General features: G+C 38.0%; 1 protein-coding gene and 1 pseudogene across 2 annotated transcripts; both read left to right on the top strand.

The window, feature by feature from the left end:
* The first annotated feature begins 771 nt into the window (after positions 1–771).
* Positions 772–10019, top strand: LOC144628255 (uncharacterized). 2 transcript variants are annotated; one of them, XM_078486325.1, is made up of 5 exons: positions 772–859; positions 3469–3558; positions 4070–4234; positions 8953–9221; positions 9970–10019. In XM_078486325.1, exons 2-5 carry the CDS (start codon positions 3528–3530, stop codon positions 9994–9996), a joined length of 492 nt encoding a protein of 163 aa, XP_078342451.1. In that variant the 5' UTR covers positions 772–859; positions 3469–3527; the 3' UTR covers positions 9997–10019. The 2 variants fall into 2 exon arrangements, with proteins under 2 accessions (XP_078342451.1, XP_078342450.1); XM_078486324.1 differs by lacking the exon at positions 772–859 and adding an exon at positions 2280–2323.
* Positions 10020–12303: 2284 nt separating this feature from the next.
* On the top strand, positions 12304–15415 carry LOC144667302 (uncharacterized; annotated as a pseudogene).
* The last annotated feature ends 3667 nt before the right edge of the window (positions 15416–19082 follow it).

Genomic DNA, 19082 nt, shown 5'->3' with positions numbered 1-19082 from the left:
CGAGTCTAGATGTCAAATCGAAAATTTCGTTTTTCTCGGAAAAATAAAACTATTTGAAGAAAAAAACAACATAACGTTTTTAGTTTTAATAAGGACTACCTTCATGCAAAGGATAAGCGAACAATTTTTCATAGCATTACCGAACGTTGTCGTATTCTTCTACAAATCTCCTCTTAAACTGTTTTCAAAAGCTTCTTAACGCAGCATTTAAAAGCAATTTTTAAGATGAAGTTGTCTTTTTAGTCCATTACAGTCCCCTCTCTGGGCTTTCCATCATTTAAATTTTTGAATAGTCCACATATAAATCATTAGTTTTTTAGCGCATTTAACGGTGCTAATGCGCTTACAAACAGTTAAAATTTAAGTTAAATCTTTAGGCTTACAAAATGTAGGGATAAAATGTTTAACATTTGTGCGCTCACTGTATATACAACTGAAATTAAAAAATGCTAAAACGCGTAACATAGTTTTTATTTTTTTAAGTTAAAGTTTGACAGACCCAATAGAGCTCGCAGATTTAACACAAGGTGCTGGGGAAAGCCGAAAGTTACCAATTCCTTGTTGTATTTTTCGTATTCGTTAAGCGCAGAAAATAGCATGCGAGTTTAAACTTCCCTGCTTTGAAAGTTTGGTCTTCGAACTGAATCCGTGCGTAATTTTGGAGTAAGTGGGACCTATCAAAGCCAATTTTTGGCTTCCTTTCATCAAACAGAGTCAAGTGTATGTGCGTAGCAAGTGCTCTACCTTGTAATATTTTTTAAATGTGGTTTAAGTTCTTCAGAACACTCAAGAAACATCACATAGACAACATATGATGCGAACTGTAAACCTTACTGGCTGTTTATTATATTTTCTTTCGGTAAGTTTCATATAAATCCTTGTCATTTTGCCGCTGACATTTGGACCGAGTGGTCATAATGTGAGCCTGGGCTCCACGTGGTTATGACGCTAATTTAAAACGCCATCTTGGACGTAAAAGTTTTCTTAGATTCAAAAGTCTGAAAGTTATACAAAATCGAGCCAAACTGCGTATGGATTGTCAAAGTTCGCCATTTTGCTTAATAAAACTGGAAAAATTAAAGAAATGTATCAAAGCAGTCGTTATTTGTGAGAAGGGATGACGTCACAAGTAGTACAAGACCGTGATCTGGCCTTTTAAGTCCATGGGTTAATTGCAGCTTTTTTTTTATATGTATATGTTGGCACTTTTCCGACTTTTTCGTTTCGCGGAAAGGTTGACATTTGTTGCTTTATCGAAGCAAATTTGGGATGTTTGTTACATTTGCCGTGTAAAATTTTTTATAGAGCAGTCGGTTACTTAAGCCAAGATTGTATCCTTCAAAATCTCAGTGAAAACTTCGCCAAATTCTATATCAAAACTGCTAGACTTAATTGTTATAAACATTCTTTTTTATTAGAATAGTAAAGCTGTGGAATAATTTACCAAGAGACTTAAATAAATCAAAGCTTAAATTATACCTAAATTTTTTTTATTAAGGATTTTAGTTTTTATATATTTTCTGTAATTTTGTTTTATTTTAGGGAGTTTTTATATAGGGTTAACCTCGTAACTTCCTTTTCTAGATGCCTTTTTTCTTTTTGTTTTTACGTTGTAACTTTGCGTCTTGAATAAAGAATGTATGTTATGTTATGTTATTATCGTAACACTTTTTGCCTTTGCGAAGAGACATTTGAAGCCTCTTTATATGAAGCCATTCATAACGATGATCGAGTGCGGTTCCAAACTTGACGCTAAACGATGTTTTGAAGCTTCCGCGATTTATAGTCAACGGTTACTTTAATTTAGCAGGCAAAGTGATTGAAAGTAAAGCGTTCCTACTCTATTTTAATTTCTTTTTTATGCCAAGCTTTCACAGTCTCAGATAAGAGCAGTGGCTAATAGCTGAACTTGTCATTTTGCGCAATAATTTTATTAAACAAAAAGAGTAAATATTAAATTTTACAAAAAGAAAATGTGGTGTTTTGAAATAATTGTTTGCCCATCTAATTGTACCCTCTTGTAGTTGTTGCTGTTTTGATTTGTTTTCACCGTTTTCTATAACATACAGGCACCTTTTTTAATTCGATATTGACACGAAGATAAACACTTTGCAAAACAACTATTTCTTCAGCTGCTAGCAAAAAATATTGCATTTTACTAAATGTTCATTTAACCAATCAAAATTCACCAAATAAAGACAAGTTTTTTTTTCGTTTTAAAGCCTAAAATATCAGCTAGCCAAACATCAATTTTAAAAAAATTAACTTTAGCCGAAGACAAGCCTGGTTTCATATTCGTTAGCATCAGTTATAATGCGTTTAGGTAAGTCATTTGCGTTTAATTTGTACTTAATTCATGCAACGTTACAATTGACCAAAACTCGATTTCTCTTTGTGATATCAATACATAAGGAAGCTTAAGGAATAGAGAATTAACACAACGATCACTGAAAGGGAATTGCTTTGATAAACGAACAGATTCTTTTAACTAGAACGATAAGAAACGTTTGGAGACCTGTGAGAAGAATTTGTATGTTGGCAGTTTCAGACCAAGAGTTAATCCAAAGAACTTGTGATTATCTTAATTTTTAATTTATTTTTGCAGGCTTTTAGCGTTGTTAGAGATCAATGAGCTATCAGAAAACAAAACTTTGACAACGTTATAAACATATTACTGCAGATAAAAGTCTATTTAAAATGATTCTTCATCGTGTTTCTCGAATAATTTTCTGAAACCGGAAAATCTCTTCGATCTGTGTTGACTCCATTATAAATCTCCCAATCTAAAATGGAACGAAAACTTCAAACTTTTATTGTGCAAAATAGTGCAAAACAAACTTGCGAATCGTTTGCAAGTGTTACTCAATGCTTTCATTGGGGTTTCCTCCACTGACAAGCAAAGATTCCCTCGAATCCCCTCAACTTTACACGGCAACGACGGAAAACGAATGGACACCGGCCCTGGCTATTATAAAATAATTTGTCTTTTGCAGTTTCCTTTACACCTGCGCTAATATTGGGAAAATTATCTTCGCTAAATTTGCATTCATATTTTGTTGTATTTTGTTGTTTTGACTTTAGTTGGTTTGTCAACAAAGTGCTGCAGGTGTAAACTGACATTTCCCACGACTGTTGACGAGGTAAATCCGAAAAGATTTGCGACTCCGATGACATTACGATTCTCTCCGAAAGACTACGACCTCATCCGAAAGGATTTACGACTTCCAGACCTCGATAACATTGCGATTCTCTCCGAAAGACACCGAAATTCTCTCCGATCGTATCCGACGATTTTACGACTTCGATGACATTACGATTCTCTCCGACAGACACTGAAATCCTCTCCGATTCTATCCGAAATAACGTACGACGTCAATGACATTACGAAAACACAATGTAGCTGAATTAATTTTAATCCCTTTCTGGTCTTTTCTTTTACGTTGTTTTTGTATCTATTTTGATTTGCAGGTTTAAAACTGTCATTTCTGGTCTACAATTCACAAAGTGAAATAAGCTTGTTGTGCTTTATGTTAACTCTGAGATACGTCATGACAACTGGTAAGCAATAAGCAACAGCTTTTCCTGTTTTACTTGTTTTTCTGGGTTTATTAGTTTCTAATGAAAACGCGTTTTAAGACTTCCTATATAGAGTACATTTACCCTACCCAGGGATATGAAAGGATATAAAAATCCAGAGGCCTTGAAGCAACCCTTCAAAATCCCCCCGGACTGGCAAATGATAAACTAAACTTCTAATTGTCAACTCGAAGTTGCAAATTAATACTAAAGGTAAATTAACTGCCGTTGCGAATTTAGAAAGCGGGCGTTTAGAACAGGTTGAAACGTTAGTCCTTCGTCGAAGCAAAAACAAAAACGGCTTTCCGATTTGCGGCTCCGACATAGAGCGAACGCTCGAAAAGTCAGCTTTGAAATTTCTTTTTTTTTAATTTCGCTACCTCGGTTAATTTACCTTAATCGGCTTGTAGTAACAGCTAGAGTTGCTTCATAAAGTATTGTTTGTACCATTCTATTTTAAAATGTTTAAAATGTCCCGTACTTCTTGTTTAAGAATGCTCGTTTGCTGCAGTCGCAGCCTCTAAACCATGTCATGGATCAGGCTCAAGTATCACGGAAGAGCAATGTAGACAACTCAGTGATGAGTGCTGCGTTTTCAAAAGAGCTGACAATCTCCTATCAAAATGTTTTAGAACCAAGAAAAAACAACCCGATTCAGGTAACCGTAGTGACGTAATGGCAAGTAAGCCATTTTGTCTCTGTATCAAAATGAGGTTTGTCTTAAACATTTTTTGGTTTGTTTTGGTTTTCAAACAAATCAACTGAATCTCTTCTTCGTTTGAAGAAGTCATTTTGAAACAAAAGCAAAAGCAAAGAACTCGGATAACGGATAGTCCGCTGTGTGTGAAAGCTAGCCTGCGAGCAGGCTCACCTTGGGGCACGCGCGCGAGAGTGAAATGGGAGCGGCGAAGCCGCGACAGCGAGCGCCTCTCCACCAGTCTCCTCCCGCCGTATCGCTTTGCTCGCCAGTCGCGCGTGCCCCAAGGTATATTCGCGCCTGCCTCAAGGTGAGCCTGCTCGCAGGCTAGTGAAAAGCTGGGAACCTTGAACTAGTAAATTCAGTAAGGGACAAAGTTCCGGGGCTAATTTTAAACAGAGGTAAAAATCAAGTTTTTATAAGTAACGAGCACATGGGCATTTTGTCTGCGCATGCGCCAGATAAATCAGAATTCCAGATCGTCGGCGCCATTTTCAAAGTGTGAGCGCGCTTCGGTGGATTTTCAGATTTTCTTTCCAACCGCCCCCAAGTTTCAAATCACTCCAGACAACATTGTCTTTCCTTTCTCTTTACAGCCGTATAGGACTCCAGGCTTTAAAAAATGTTCCAGTGTGCAAGATTTTAATCTTCTTATGAGAGCTTTTGGTAAAGTTTAATTTGGCAAATTTTAGTAGTTTTTCCAAGCCGTGGATCACAGAGGTCTTTGGTCTTGCAGCTCTACAAATCTTTTGCACAAGGTATGTAGTGATTTACCTTTGCCGTGGTTGCAGTCTCGTTATGTCACACTTTGACTTAAATTTATTTTTTCCTTCGTTTTAGTGGGAATTTTGTCGTTGCATTTTTTTTTTGCCTTCAAGTGCTCTCTTGAGTAAAAACAAGTGAAAATCTCTTTTATTTGACTCGCCCCCAAGTTCCGCAATACTATCAAGACTTTCTTTGCTTGTTCCTCTTTCATTATGTCTAGTTTATTTATCCAAGAAAAATGCCTGCACCTTATTTTGTGAAGCAAAACTTCTGGCGTTTGCAGTCGAAGATGGTCATTCTGTGTACGAATATGTAGATTTCGAACCGAATGGCGTAAGCTTTATTTCATTGGAATGCCTCTTACTTGCAAACGACTAGCAATACATAGGAGCTCGCTCGATTTTTATTTTTTAATGACAACGGTAGTTATGCAAGGAAAATGTTTGGAGAATGCAGTCTGGTTTATAGCAGAAGGAAATGTTTTGGAACAGTTTCAGTCAAAGTTGGCCTTTGAAGCTTAATAAAGCCCTTCACGAAGAAATTAAGAATTTTGTTGGAGCTTGAGCTGAAACCAATAATTCATTGCCTTATTGCAGTGTGTGAATATGTATTTTAAAATATTGTACTGTTACAAAAGAGTTGACAACAAAATACTTTCACTGTTCCTTGTTTATACATGTGTGAAATCCTTCTCTGTTCTGTGCAGGTGATATTTTTTTTAAAATATAATTTTTCTTTTGATACAAAGTGAATACAAAATAAATGTAATCAAGTTAATTCCAGAATGAAAATTATACAACATTGGTACGTTTGCAGAAAAAAAGTAAATATTTTTTAACTGTTAATAGCCTAGTCCAAGTTTACATGACTACTGTCTAATTTCTGTCACTTTTCCTGTCCAAAAACAGTGTTTTTCTTTAAAAATTAAATTTTTCAGCACATCATGGGCAATAGGTAAATTGCAATAAATACATTGAGCAAATAGAGGCATACCTCCCTAAAATTAGCCTACCGAAATGTACATACATGTATTTCTAAAACACAAAATCTTTTTATAATAGCTTTTTGCCAATTGTTTATTTACATGTACCGGTAAATGCTATTTTGCTGTTTTGCCATTACATCATTGCTTTTATTTCTTAGACCTAGTTAACACAGCCATGTTTGCTCTGTGCAGCTTCTTGGAAATACAGTTTTTAAGAAGGGTGAAAAGAAACTAACAATGTGTTCTCTATACTGTTTTAGGGAATGCACAGCAGGAAAAATTGTTGGGACCGTTGACAGAATGGATGGCTGCAATGTCAAGTTCGAGGGCAAGCTATCATAAATACAACTTTCTCCAGAAACTGAAGTAGATGGAATTGAGTACATGGAATGATCATGTGTAATAAGAGAATGTTCCTCAAGGGTGTTGACCAGATCAGGATAATTTGCAACTTATGAACTTATTAACTGACTGGTATATAATTGGTCTACAGTAAAACAGGCAACTGGCCATGTAATCTCCAGGCTGAATGGCGACAAACGTTCTCATATAATTACCTAAGCCTCTCCTAAGCATATGCAAATTAAAATATATACATTCAAAGGGTTATCCTTGTGTGTTAGCAAACCCTGTAGCACATTTTGATTTAAATAATAAATGGAACTGTTTCTGACACTGCTGTTGTGGTATTACCAGTTGTATTTTGTGAGTTAAGGGGACAATCTACCACTGTCAATAACATTGTAGTGGATTGTCACCTTAACCGTCCAAATTATTGTACTATTCATGACCATTTTTTCGTCTTTTCCCTATGCTGAAAGAGAGCACAGAATTGGTGGAACCACAAAGTATATGGCAGTGGTTATGGTTAATGCTGTTGCTTGCCACCCAAACTCTTGTAGAGCTGTCATTCTCCTCATTTTTTTTTTGCAACTCTTAATTCTTGCACTTTGAAAAAACGGAGCACTAAGAACAACCTATTAAAACATTTTAAAATTCAGAAAGTAAAAACACTTAATTATACCACCGCATTTTATTTTACCTTTTATGAAGGGAAATGCAAAAATGTGGCCTGGTAGGGTAAAATGGCAGAGGAGTGTCTGTAAGCAGTGTTGATCCCTTCTTTAAGTTTTGGATAATTGTCTTGTGTGAGCAATGATTCTTCCAGTTGTAAGCAGAGGGATTTTAAATGTAACTTTGTTTGCATTTTTGCATAAAATGTTTAAAAAAAAAAAACTGTCATGACAGTGGGAATCATCTGAACATACTCCATGGACTCTAGCATCTTTACTTGGAAGAACCAAACAGAAGTACTATCAATTTGGTCTATAATATTCAAATTTAAGGAGTTTCAATGCTACCTTTTAGCCACTTTTACTTTGTCTAAATGCCCGACACTTAAAAGGTTATTTTAAGCCATAGTTTAGCAACCAAACAACGACAAGGTCCTACTTCGCTACACTTGAAAGGCAAAGGTTACTTGTTCTCTAAGAAAGTAGTTTTCTCCAGGTAACACTACAACATCTCTAGCACTATTCAGTTCAGCTTCTTGACAAAAACACTGCCATTTTTTTTAGGAAGTCGTCCTGGGGTATTCCCGTTCATGCTAACAAACATTCATTAAACTAAAGACAGGCATATTACTTTAATTTCTTTACTCCATAATATGCTTACATAAATACATCATTCGTATTTGCGAGTAAATTCCTGGCAGCTTGGCAGCTTTAAACTGTACCTATAGACGAGGTTGTACGCAGAAAAAAACTGAAAGAAACTAAAATGTCTTTCCATTCCGTCTATGTTCTTGAAGAACCTTCTGTAACCCTCACAGCAGCTTCACAGAGATCTCCTGGTCTGCAGACTTCCACACCAAAAACAAGGCTTAAATTCATCCGCGGGTTTTTCTATTTCTAAAATTAAATTACTGCGACTTTTTCTACACATATCGCACGGCTGTTCTGTGATTTTTTCACATTTTTGGCGATTGAAAAGAGAAGACGAGACATGAAAGAAGTTCTTTGCGATCGCTGCACGGTAAGGATGGGCCGATACTCGATACCAAATATTCGATACATCGATATTTTGACAATGTTGAAAAGTATCGATACTTTCGAAAAATATCGCACTTTCGATACGTTTTCGATACTGCACACGTGACCTGAGCCTGCAGTCTTCTGGTCAGCACCTGACGTTTAAAAATGCACTTTTGCGCAAACAAATATTGATGTTCTTGTCAATATTTGGATTTTTCTATTGCCTTGACTTGATCTACTCCATAGTGAAACAAAAAAACAAAAAATCAATATCCCTGGGTAATATTTATAATGCCAAGACTGTCCTTTGTATGGTCAATCAAATCACGTGACATACCAATGATGTCAGTACGAAAATGACGTCATAATATCGATATCGATATCGATATCGAGAAAAAAGGCAAATATCGTATCGATATCGTATCGTTTTGAAAAACCGGTATCGGCCCATCCTTACTGCACGGACCGCCATGTTTATTTTTGAGCAGGCGCGTTTCAGCGGATAACTTCATGAAATCCCATTTGCTACACATGCGCAGACAGAATGCCCCTCTGCTTAAGTAACGAACTTTTAAATAAGACTGTTGGTTTACTTAAGCATAGCGTGACAAGGCTTGACGTGACGTAACAATGTGCACTAGGGCAAGAAAAGGAATGACGTGACATCATATGTCAAAGAAGGAACGGCATGCGTGCTACTTTGCTAGCCTCCAGCGTAAACGTCCTTTGGGATCGTCACGCGTTCGAAAAGATTGCGTTACGATCCCAAATAGCATTTGTATTGGAGGCTATAACTGACCCTTCTACCCAGGACCTCCAACAAAATATAACATGATATGGGGTGACACTGTCACGACATGACATTGATATGACCATCATCTTTACTTCTTTTAAAGGTAGCTGCCGTGACGCTCCCATTCTAAGAAGTAAACCAGTACTCAATCAGTTCCTGGAAAGCGATGTCACACTTGAGCTGAAGGTTGTCTCTGAACTCCAGTGCTGGGACTATTGCATACGACAAAAAGACTGTAAAGCATACAATTACCATCACGCTATTGGTCAATCGCTGAAGACTTGTCAGTTGCTAAGCAACGATGTGGGTCTGCCCATATATAGAAAAGACTACACGTATCACATTGTTAACAAGAAGGGTAAAAATATCAAGGTTAGTGGACTTAGTGTGGATCTCTTCTGTTACTAAGGGGGTGTTTCTTGAAGGCGGGGTGGTACTTGAAAGATTTTTGTATGGGGAGGCTCCTTCCCTTGTCTAAATCCTTACCCTTTTGTATACCATTTTCAACAGAAAAGGTATCCCTTTCGTGTACTTTCGATAGAAAATGGTACCCCTTTCACATACTTACAAAAGGGATACAGCATCCCTTTTCTTAATTTTCTTCTTGAATAACCCCTTGAAATACTAAACTGAATCGACTTTTCATCTAGTCCGCTGTGGGGAGTGCTCCCAAGGGTTTCTTTGGGAAAGTCCAAGATGCTAAATGGAATTCAATAAAACAATCAATAATTTTATTAACGTGTTAAACTAGGTGACCACGCTGAAGACACTTGACAGTTTCCGGAAGTTTCTTTTAATTACATGGTCTAATTTGTGATTAATTGCCATGACAACCCTTAAGATGTCGGTATTTTTTTAAAACAGAGTCAAGATACTTGACTTTCAGATCAATCAAGAACCAGAATAATTTAAGACCTTACAATTCCTTTTTACTGGTAGGATCACCTTCTCTCATAATTATGAGACTTGAACCCTGGGTCTTCAGATTATGGATCTTGCCTGTCATCTTCAAGACGACACGGAACCCAATCACGAAGTGATAATGTGAGATTAAAAGCAAAATCTTACTACGTGCGGAGAAAATAAAATATAAAAGTAACATATATCTTTCTTTTTTTAGACTCTGCTAAGAAGCAAGTGTCACTGAAGGCCTGAGATCTATGGTAGAAAGGTGAAGTTTAAGAGTGATAATTTGGACTGGACTCAGTGACAAGGAAATGTGGAATCAAATAGCTACAAGCGATTTGGACAGTTTTGGAACTAAGGTTATTTTGGAACATAAGAACATTGCAGAGCTTTACGCATTAACCTGTTTCAAAAACGTTAACTTTCTTGCTCCATCCTTTGCCCTTTAAATTCTCAAACTTTTCCAACATAATCCCCTCTAATGTTGCACATACAGTTCTTATAGAATAGTGGAGAAAATATTGAATTCGTTATTCCCAAATCTCCGCACATATGACCGACGCCATTACGCCGGCAAAGTTCTTGTTTATGTAGGCAGTACCATACCATTTGAGGAGTACATGATTTTGACTCATGTATATAGCTGTCAGAATTTATGCTTAAATGAATTTATACCTTGCAAAACTTAAAGTATTTAGTATTAGCATGTTAAAAGATTTGTCGCGGATAATAAAACTCATTGTTGATTTGGTAATTACTACTTTACAAGTCACACCGTGTTTGTGTCACCATCTGCAGCATTCGAAATTGTCTTCATAAATCATGATTGTGTAATGAGTTTGAAGTGAGACTTAAAGACACAACGCCAAGTCCCTGGGCAGGGCTAGAACCCAAACTCCTCGATCAGGAGTCCAACGCGCTAATCATTAGGCCACAATCGTTAGAAGTTTCTAACTCAGGTAACTGTCGTAGAATTTATATCTGCCATGAGTAGTGTTCGTTTAATCGACCCTGCCTAGCAGAACGTCGTATCTCCAGGTTTATATTTGTTTTTCAACTGGAAAAACAATAATTGTGAAAGGTATGCATCAGTTTAATAACGTCAGTTGCTTTCTTAAAGGGTAGGACGATTTTCAATTCTTTAGCATTTAGCAACTAGGGGTAATTTTAACCCGTCATACTGCAAGGGGGTAGCATTAAGAATCTTCTGCCGCGCTGTTATAATGTCCGAAAAAGGTTACTCCGACGTTGCTCTTGTAAAACTTTCGAACTTTTATTCTATTGTTGACTTTCATTTCACAGCTTTTCAGCTGTTACAGTCGGTTTTCAGTTGTCACTGTCACTCACTAAAACTGTTGTTGATTGTTATGGAGTTTTGCTTTTAATCCAGTGTGATGTTTTAAACTGAAACATCTGCAAGCTCTTCTCGTAGCTGTCTCAGTGAGCTGAAGTCCTCGATTCAGTACAGTCTCAGAACGTTTAATTTTAGCTTCCCGATAAGGTTCGAGAAACAACATCGTTTCAGGGCTTTGTTGAATTATTAGTAAATAAAAGATAAAAGGTAAATTTGGTTTCAGAACAACTTTGGCAAACACTCGGAGAACGTTCTCCGCAAAAACCACCCAAGGCCCCCCTCATCGCATGCAAATGGAATCTGATGACGACACACGTTCTAGCACCAAATGCATGAAAATTGTGCCGTCCAGGGGGCTAGTAAAACTAGGGTTGGAAAAAGATATAAATCGAGCACATGTAACATGTCTTTAATGTGTCATACTACAACGTAATCCGACGAGCGAACTGACGAAATTCCCTGCTTCTTTATGTTACCTCGTTTATTCATACAATTTCTCATACTCCTCTACTTTCCACGGAACGCACCGCACCCTACTCTCCCCCTCCCCTCTTTCTATGTCTAACACAGCTCCCCCCCCCCCCACACACACACACACACATACACACGCACTTAACTTTGCATTCGGAAGGGCCGACTGAAACGGGGAAAGAGAAATCAAATTTATTTTTTGGCAAGTGGAATGGCTGGTTGGTTGGTTGATTGATTCTCCCTTCAAATTGAACCAGAAAAGTAAAGCGCATCTAAATCTTATACATGGACATAAGCTCGAAAAACGGCAAAAGAAAGAAGCAGTGGGAGTGTAGGCAATGGTCTGAATGGCGATAAATATTGCTTTCGTTCAATTCTCGCTGAAAACACTAAACACTATTTCGTTTTTAAAGCACGTGCAGATCTCGTGACGTCTGAGTATATAATAACAGTACATAAATAGTCCAATTCGCCAGGACATCATTTTCAAGTGACAAAATAAAAATTAAAGTCTAACTGAAATTAAATTAAATGAAAATTATGTCATGACGACACCAAAACGTTGTGTTAAAGTTTTCTCGCTAATTTTGTATCCTTAAAAATTTATCCAAATTTAACGTCATTGAAATACTCCAAGAAAATGAAACTGCCATGACATTTGTCATTTTTTTGCATGTTTATAAAACCCTAAGCCAGCCCTCTACTAACAATTCATTTTGTAAAATGGCTGCGACGGAAGCCGTAAAACCAGACGAAGAGCTAAATTTAATTCTCAAGTCTTTGGCAGAGAGAGGCAAGAACGGTGAAATATTTAAGCAATACAACGATTTTTTAACAAGTTTATTTTTGCCGCAGTTGTCTTCCAAGTCAAACAACAGTGAAGTTGATCATGATAGCATCAAGTTCTGCGCTTATGGAAGCGCAGCTGAAGATTTACAGTTTTACGAACCCAATGATGTTGGAGACTGATTTCATGATCTTCCAAAACTCAGATGATTTGATGATTCACGAGGAAATGTTGGAATATTCACTCGAGAATCCACTGCACGTGAGAATCAAGGGAAGCGATCATCCCGTGTTACAGTCCTGTCTCGTGGAAGACACAGAGTACGTGGCCGCTTCAACCTTAAAGAATTTTCATCCTGCAATTTTTGGATCTACAGCACCTTTGCTGGTCGACTCACTTTCCCTTCTCTGTCAGCTCGCGGAACATGGTATGTTTCCATTCCGTTTTAACGCCCAGCTGAAGAACGGCTCGACCAGTCCAGCTATCAGTCTTTTTATGTCTCACTGGATAAATAATATTTCCAAATTCAGTGAAATGTTAACAGCCGACCCACAAAATTTTCCCATTAACGATGCAGCAGCTGAAATGGAGTGCATCGTTCATTTCTTCTGTGTAGTCAACGGAATCGAGTATACCAGAGAACACGCTGAATTTCTCAACGATGTTTTATTGTTGATAAAAGACTATGTGCATCCAGGTATAACAAACAGTTTTCCAAATTACGTTTTTACGTATTTACCAGAGATTTTCGATAGATATGAGAAACTCACAGCCCGGCTTAGAGGTATCGAAAGTCGATCATTGAGCAAAACCGTTCATAATAACAATCAAAAAGTCGTCACGCCAGAAAAGAAAGACAGCAAAGAGAGCCAGGGAAACGTGACCAACTGCTCGGGAGCAACCGAGAAAACACACCCGGGGGGCATGCCAGCAAACTGTGTTGTCAACCAGACATCTCGTGAAGTTTTAGAATCCACCTCAAGTCAATCAACAATGCCGAAAGATTTTCAGGAAAATCCTATACCTAAGAAGTTGTCAGGAAAACCCATTTGCAAAGAGATAAGTGAACATGGCGGATTGGAGGGCATCAGTGACAAAAATGTAAAGTGTGGAGAATACAACGAGTACGAAAATGGCTCAAAAGAAAAACGGAAGTCCTTAACACAGACAGAAGAGATGGCCTCTAAAGGTCTATCACTTCATCCAGATGGCAAAGACGATGATGAAAAGAGGGAACTGAAAAGACGATATCATCGATGGGATAAAAATATGTTCAGAACATTAAACGAGCAACTGGTAGCCAAATTCCAGGTCACTGAGCAAGTTGAAAACGGTTTTGATTTCATCCCTGCCTTCAGATCCCGTGGATGGCCGAAGGTTGCAAGGGAGTGGATCCAAAGAGAGCGTAAATGGCCTACCCCTGACATTGTCGACAAGATCATTCAGGAGGGATGCCACTTGGTAGTAAAGCCCCCAAAGAACAATGGCAAACCAGAGTGCGACTTCAGAATATCCTTTTCTCATGCAGAATATCTACTAAGCCAAGAGATGAACGACATCCAGCGTGAGTGTTATCGTTGCTTTAAAAGATATCATCGCACTTATCTTTCCACTCAGCCAAAGAGTCTGGTGTCATTTCATCTGAAGAACATTTTTCTGCAAACGATCGAAGAAACCGGTGCTAAGATGTGGAACGAAAGCAACAGGGCCTACTGCATGATGAAACTTCTCGGAAACCTTTCGGAAGCTCTTAGAAAGAAGGATTTGCGACATTTTTTTGTGAGATCATACAATCTGTTTGGTGCAGACTACATTGGCAACGCTGAGATCCTCGACTTCCTGGCTGCGAAGGTTGAGGAGATCTTGGAAAGCCCCGTGCGATTGGCAAAGCAGTTAATTAAGAGCCAAGAAGAGACAAAACACGTCATAAAGGAGGAATGCGTTTCTAAGGCAAAAAATCCAAAGAAAGTGTCATCTCCATATGCATCAACTTCTGGAAGACCTGCCACGGCTCAAAAACATCGGGAAATGGACGGAATTACATCCAAAGGCAGCTGTGACACCCAATGTAGGAAAGAAAAGGTAACAGTTCCTTTCCTGCCGAAAGAAGCTACTCAGGAACTCTGTCCAGTTTATCGATACCATGACCTGCATGATATTTACCAAGAGGTCACCAAGAATTTGATCGATGTGGCTTTTTACGACATGGCCACCGATTGCAAGCTTCAAGCTATGGACCCTCTTGAAAGGTCCGTATTGGAAGATCTTAGAGAGCTTGTAAGGAAATATGGCATCCCAGTGAGCGAGTTCCCTACAGTGTTTAACGCCTTCTGGCACAAAAGGGCTTACTATTGGATTTGGATCAGAACTGAACCAGACATAAAGCATCGTGTGCTTGTTGCAATTCAAGGTGTAGTTGAAATACTGAAGAACCATTTGAAGAAAGGCGACATCTGGAAAGCAGAGAATTATGGAACAATTGAGGCTTTCGTCGACAAAATGCTTGGCCATTCTGAGGAAAAATTATCTGACATGCTACCATCTGGAGGTTTTATACAATTTTTGCACAAGGTCGCCAACATGTTTCGTCAGCTCAATCAACCACAAGTGGGTTTCAATTGTTCTTCAGTGGAAGAATTTACAGAGCTTATAATAAGATATTTTGACCTCAATTGCACCGGTTCCTCTAAAGAGTTCCTTGACCTCTTCTTGGACACCTACCTCAGAGGTCAGATGAGCGATGCACCCCCTACTGCAATGAAGAGTCTATTTGAATTCATGAAACACCATGCGGAAAAGGACGACAAATATGGAGATTTACGCGACAGATTGTTCGATTTCATCATCAGGATTTCAAACAGCTCTACTGCGTGGCCAGATCAGCCAAACGTGGTTAATAATAGGAAAGCAAAGAACGACGAAGCACTTGAAGATTCACCCGACGAATCCGATGACGAGTTTGACCGTTATCTCGAGCTTGTCAACGCCTTTTGGGCGAGGGCTGTTCAGCAAAAAGTGGTTAATACAGACGACATTCCATTAAACTGACTTCACTAAAGTGCTTGGACTTTTGACATACAACATTTCTCATGCGGTCTGAATGAAACCGTTTGTTATTGACACTTGGTAAGAGTAATTGGATCCTCCACTCTGACCATCGTACTTAGAGAACCAGACTGGAGCATTTGAGGCAATCGTAAAAAATATTGTTTGCATTTTTCTTTTACTTGTTGACAATTTTCATTGTTTTGTATTTATTCGATAAATGGTACCGGAGAAAAATTTGTTTATAAAGCGCGTGCCGGGAAACGTGAATTTACTGTGTTACCCGACAAACTTCATCATTATAACATTTTATGGGACACATAGCAAGGTGTCGTATTGTTATAAAATTATTTCGAAGCCGATATCTTGTAATGACGTCTTTAAGTAGCCTTTATATGTTAATCAATTTTTTTTAATAAATTAGGCCATAATGATACGATAAATATGAATATTGTAAATATTACAATGACTAAGTTTTAGGTAATAGTGTCCCCGATTAGTGGGCCCTTTTAGGCATGCTAGAACTTTTTGACACTTACAATAAAGATAATATTTATGCATTGTTTATTTATCTGTAGTTTCAGTTTTTAACTCCCATCAGGATATGTTAATTCATACAAGGCGTACACCTTCAAAACCGAAAAATTGCTGGCTTCTTTGAAAATTCGCTGAAAAAGTTTACTTCCTCGCTTCACTTACTCCAGAGCTCTCGGTCCGCGAAGGAAAAGTCCTCGAACTAGCTACAACTGGTCTAGCTGGTCTGTTCTTATTCGGAAGGGGTATTCAGAAGATTTCTTTAAAGGAGAAGTTCACTCCAGAATGGCCATTTATTTTCTTTACGCCAATAAAAAGTTTATACAAAAATATGTTATTCACCAAAATTTCAGCTTCCAACGAGCGCTAAAACCCTACGAAATCTTTCTCTAAAGTAGCCCAAAATTCGACAACTGAACGCCGCCATCTTGGAGCTAGTAATGTATGCGTGACGTCAAAGAGCTCAGCCTGAAGATTGAATACTAAAAACTCCTTGTTTTGTTTTGTTTGTCAAAATGCCTTTTTGTGCAGCTCCATGTTTCTCAAACAGAGCTCCAAAAGATACAAAAAACCTTTCACCGTCTTTCAATATCTAAAAGAAAAAATGCTCGCGAATGGATTATAAGAATGGGCAGAAACTGAAAATTCCTGGCAAAGCGGACATAAATATTTGTATGTTCCGAAAACTATACGGAAGACTGCTTTGAAGAAGATCACAGATACAGTCTCCTGAGTGAAAATACCCACAAAAAAGAAAAAAAGGCAGACGCAATACCAACCAATGTTACGATTATGCTATTTCACTTTTTACTTTTTTTCAGGGAAGATTTTTCATCAACCGGACAAACTCTTTGTTGTTGTTGTTGACTTCGTCGTATTTTCTCGATTAAACGCGGGTCCCGATTAAACGCCGGCTTCGTATAAACGCCGGGTCAAAACTGCTAACTTTTAAATAAACCCTGGGGGCGTTTGATCGAGGTCCCGGCGATTATTTGTGGTCAAGCAAACAAGTAAATATATTCTTTTCAGTAGCACTGCTACGACAAACTGGTACGGTCTGCTACTTTGGTAATTTTTTATAATGTTCAAGGAAACGTCCGGCGTAAAATAACTAGGATGGATGCTGTAAACAAAACAAAACAGCAATGTTCGCGTTCATGTCGTCATGACTGACGCGAACAGTGGAGGAGGACGTTTATTACCGCGAAGGACATTGGCGACATTGCCGTTTATGGACTTATTGGTTGTTTATGTTCTGTTTGTCACAAATCTTGATTGCAACATGCACGTACCGTATGCAACACTGCAACATTGGTAACATGATCATCCTCGGAGACCCAGAGACAGATTGTCGAGCGGGACGACGAGAAAAATCGAGGGTCTCGAAGGATAGGTAATAATAGATCAACCTGAAAAAGTTGCAGAAAATTGCACTTCGATAATGAACTCGATCGGACCCCTATTTAACGCCGGAACACACAAATATTTGTGTCCGCTTTTGAGCAATTGTTCTTTAAATATTGAAAGACGGTAAAAACGGAAATACCTCTTTTTGTATTTCTTGGAGCTCTGTTTAAGCAAAATGGAGCTGCACAAACAGGCATTTTGACAAACAAAAGCCACTACAAAGAAACAAGTAGTTTGAAGTAAGTAAAATTTTCCCGCTCAACTTCAGGCTGAGCTCTTTGACGTCACGCATACATTAACAGCTCCAAGATGGCGGCGTTCAGTTGTCAAATTTTTGGTACTTCAGAAAAGGATTTCGTAGGGTTTAAGCGCTCGTTAGAAGCTGAAATTTTGGTGAATAACATATCTTTGCATAAACTTTTTATTGGCGTAAAAAAAATTAATGGCCATTCTGGAGTGAACTTCTCCTTTAACTAATTAGGACAAATCAACTTCAAAAGTTTACTGAAATTTTTTTGCTGCAATCTCTACATCTTTGGCACTTCGTTCCACACCTGCTCTTTGAGACCTGAAGGTCTTTGATCTCAATCCTCTTTTCGTAGACATTTTTAAAATGTGATATGTTCATCAACTGTAATACGTTTGACATCTTGTGCTGTCACGCACTGAAGCTGTAGGCATTTCGGTTTTTGATACTCATAAAGTGAGCGATGTTCTATCGAAAGTTTGGCAAGTCTTGAAATGAGCTGGAAAGTTATTCGCCTTCAGCTCTTCACTGTAACGTATCCAAGGTCTCTAACTGGAAACATAGCAAAAGAAATAGCCAAAGGAAGTTAGGAACGATCCATCTGGATAGCCATAAATATTATTTTTGCGCAGTTTTAAGAAACTTCGTTAATCTTGTGACGCCTGAGCATTCGACGATAACCCCAAATTAGTCTCAGAAAGCGAAATGCATGAAAACTTCCTCTTAAAAAGACATTATAAACCGGTTACACACTGGTTTATATTTCAATTTTTTAAGATGGCTACGACAAGTTCAGATTTGATCAAAGGGGAACTGAACTTTCTTCTCAAGATTTTAGCAGAGAGATGTGAAAAAGGTAAACTTCATTAGGACTACAATGAATATTACACAAGCCTTTATTTACAGCTGTTTTCTTCCCAGTTGAATAATGTGTAAAGAAGGAACTGCAAGTTAAGGTTTGGAAGGAAAAAATGAAACGAAAAAGAAGCCACCCATTGCGAGCAAAAGCTGCGGTGTCCAAGTGGATCTACCACCAGAACTTTTAAATATGCCACTTACTTAGGGACTGCTCATAAATTATAGGTCGGGGAAGGGGGGGGGGGGGGGGGAATTTAAGGTCGGGCATCGATAACATTATAACAAGGAGGTGGGATGGTTCCAAAATTATTCTTTTCTAAATCAAATTTTTTTCATCAGTTTATCCTGATCAAAAAAATCAACATTTAGAATATTTTGTACTGATGTGAACTTAGCTCATTGAAAATATGAACTATGAAATCAGAATTTATATGACATGTGACCCAGGATAGTGTTCTGTGAAGATAAAAATAACAATTGCTCAGACAATTTTGCGAACTAGAAATACTATTTTTTCATGGATGATCTCTTGATTGCTTTTTTTCAACAGGGTAATGCTTAACAAAATTTATGTTTAAATTCAGAAAAAAAAAGCTGAATTGTTTATTAAACAAACTTGGATGC

Source organism: Oculina patagonica, chromosome 10 (genome assembly GCF_052425735.1).
Source record: "Oculina patagonica isolate OP01 chromosome 10, crgOcupat, whole genome shotgun sequence".
Classification (NCBI taxonomy): domain Eukaryota; kingdom Metazoa; phylum Cnidaria; class Anthozoa; order Scleractinia; family Oculinidae; genus Oculina; species Oculina patagonica.
Note: the sequence above shows the minus strand (reverse complement) of the source record. Positions and strands in the feature narration are given on the sequence as shown.

What these genes read in the sequence shown, in the direction of transcription:
- LOC144628255 (XM_078486324.1), top strand. An exon ending in GAAAAAACAACCCGATTCAG is followed by an intron (nt 4,235 to 8,952) that starts GTAACCGTAGTG and finishes CTTCTTTTAAAG; the next exon opens with GTAGCTGCCGTGACGCTCCC. An exon ending in AGAAGGGTAAAAATATCAAG is followed by an intron (nt 9,222 to 9,969) that starts GTTAGTGGACTT and finishes TTCTTTTTTTAG; the next exon opens with ACTCTGCTAAGAAGCAAGTG.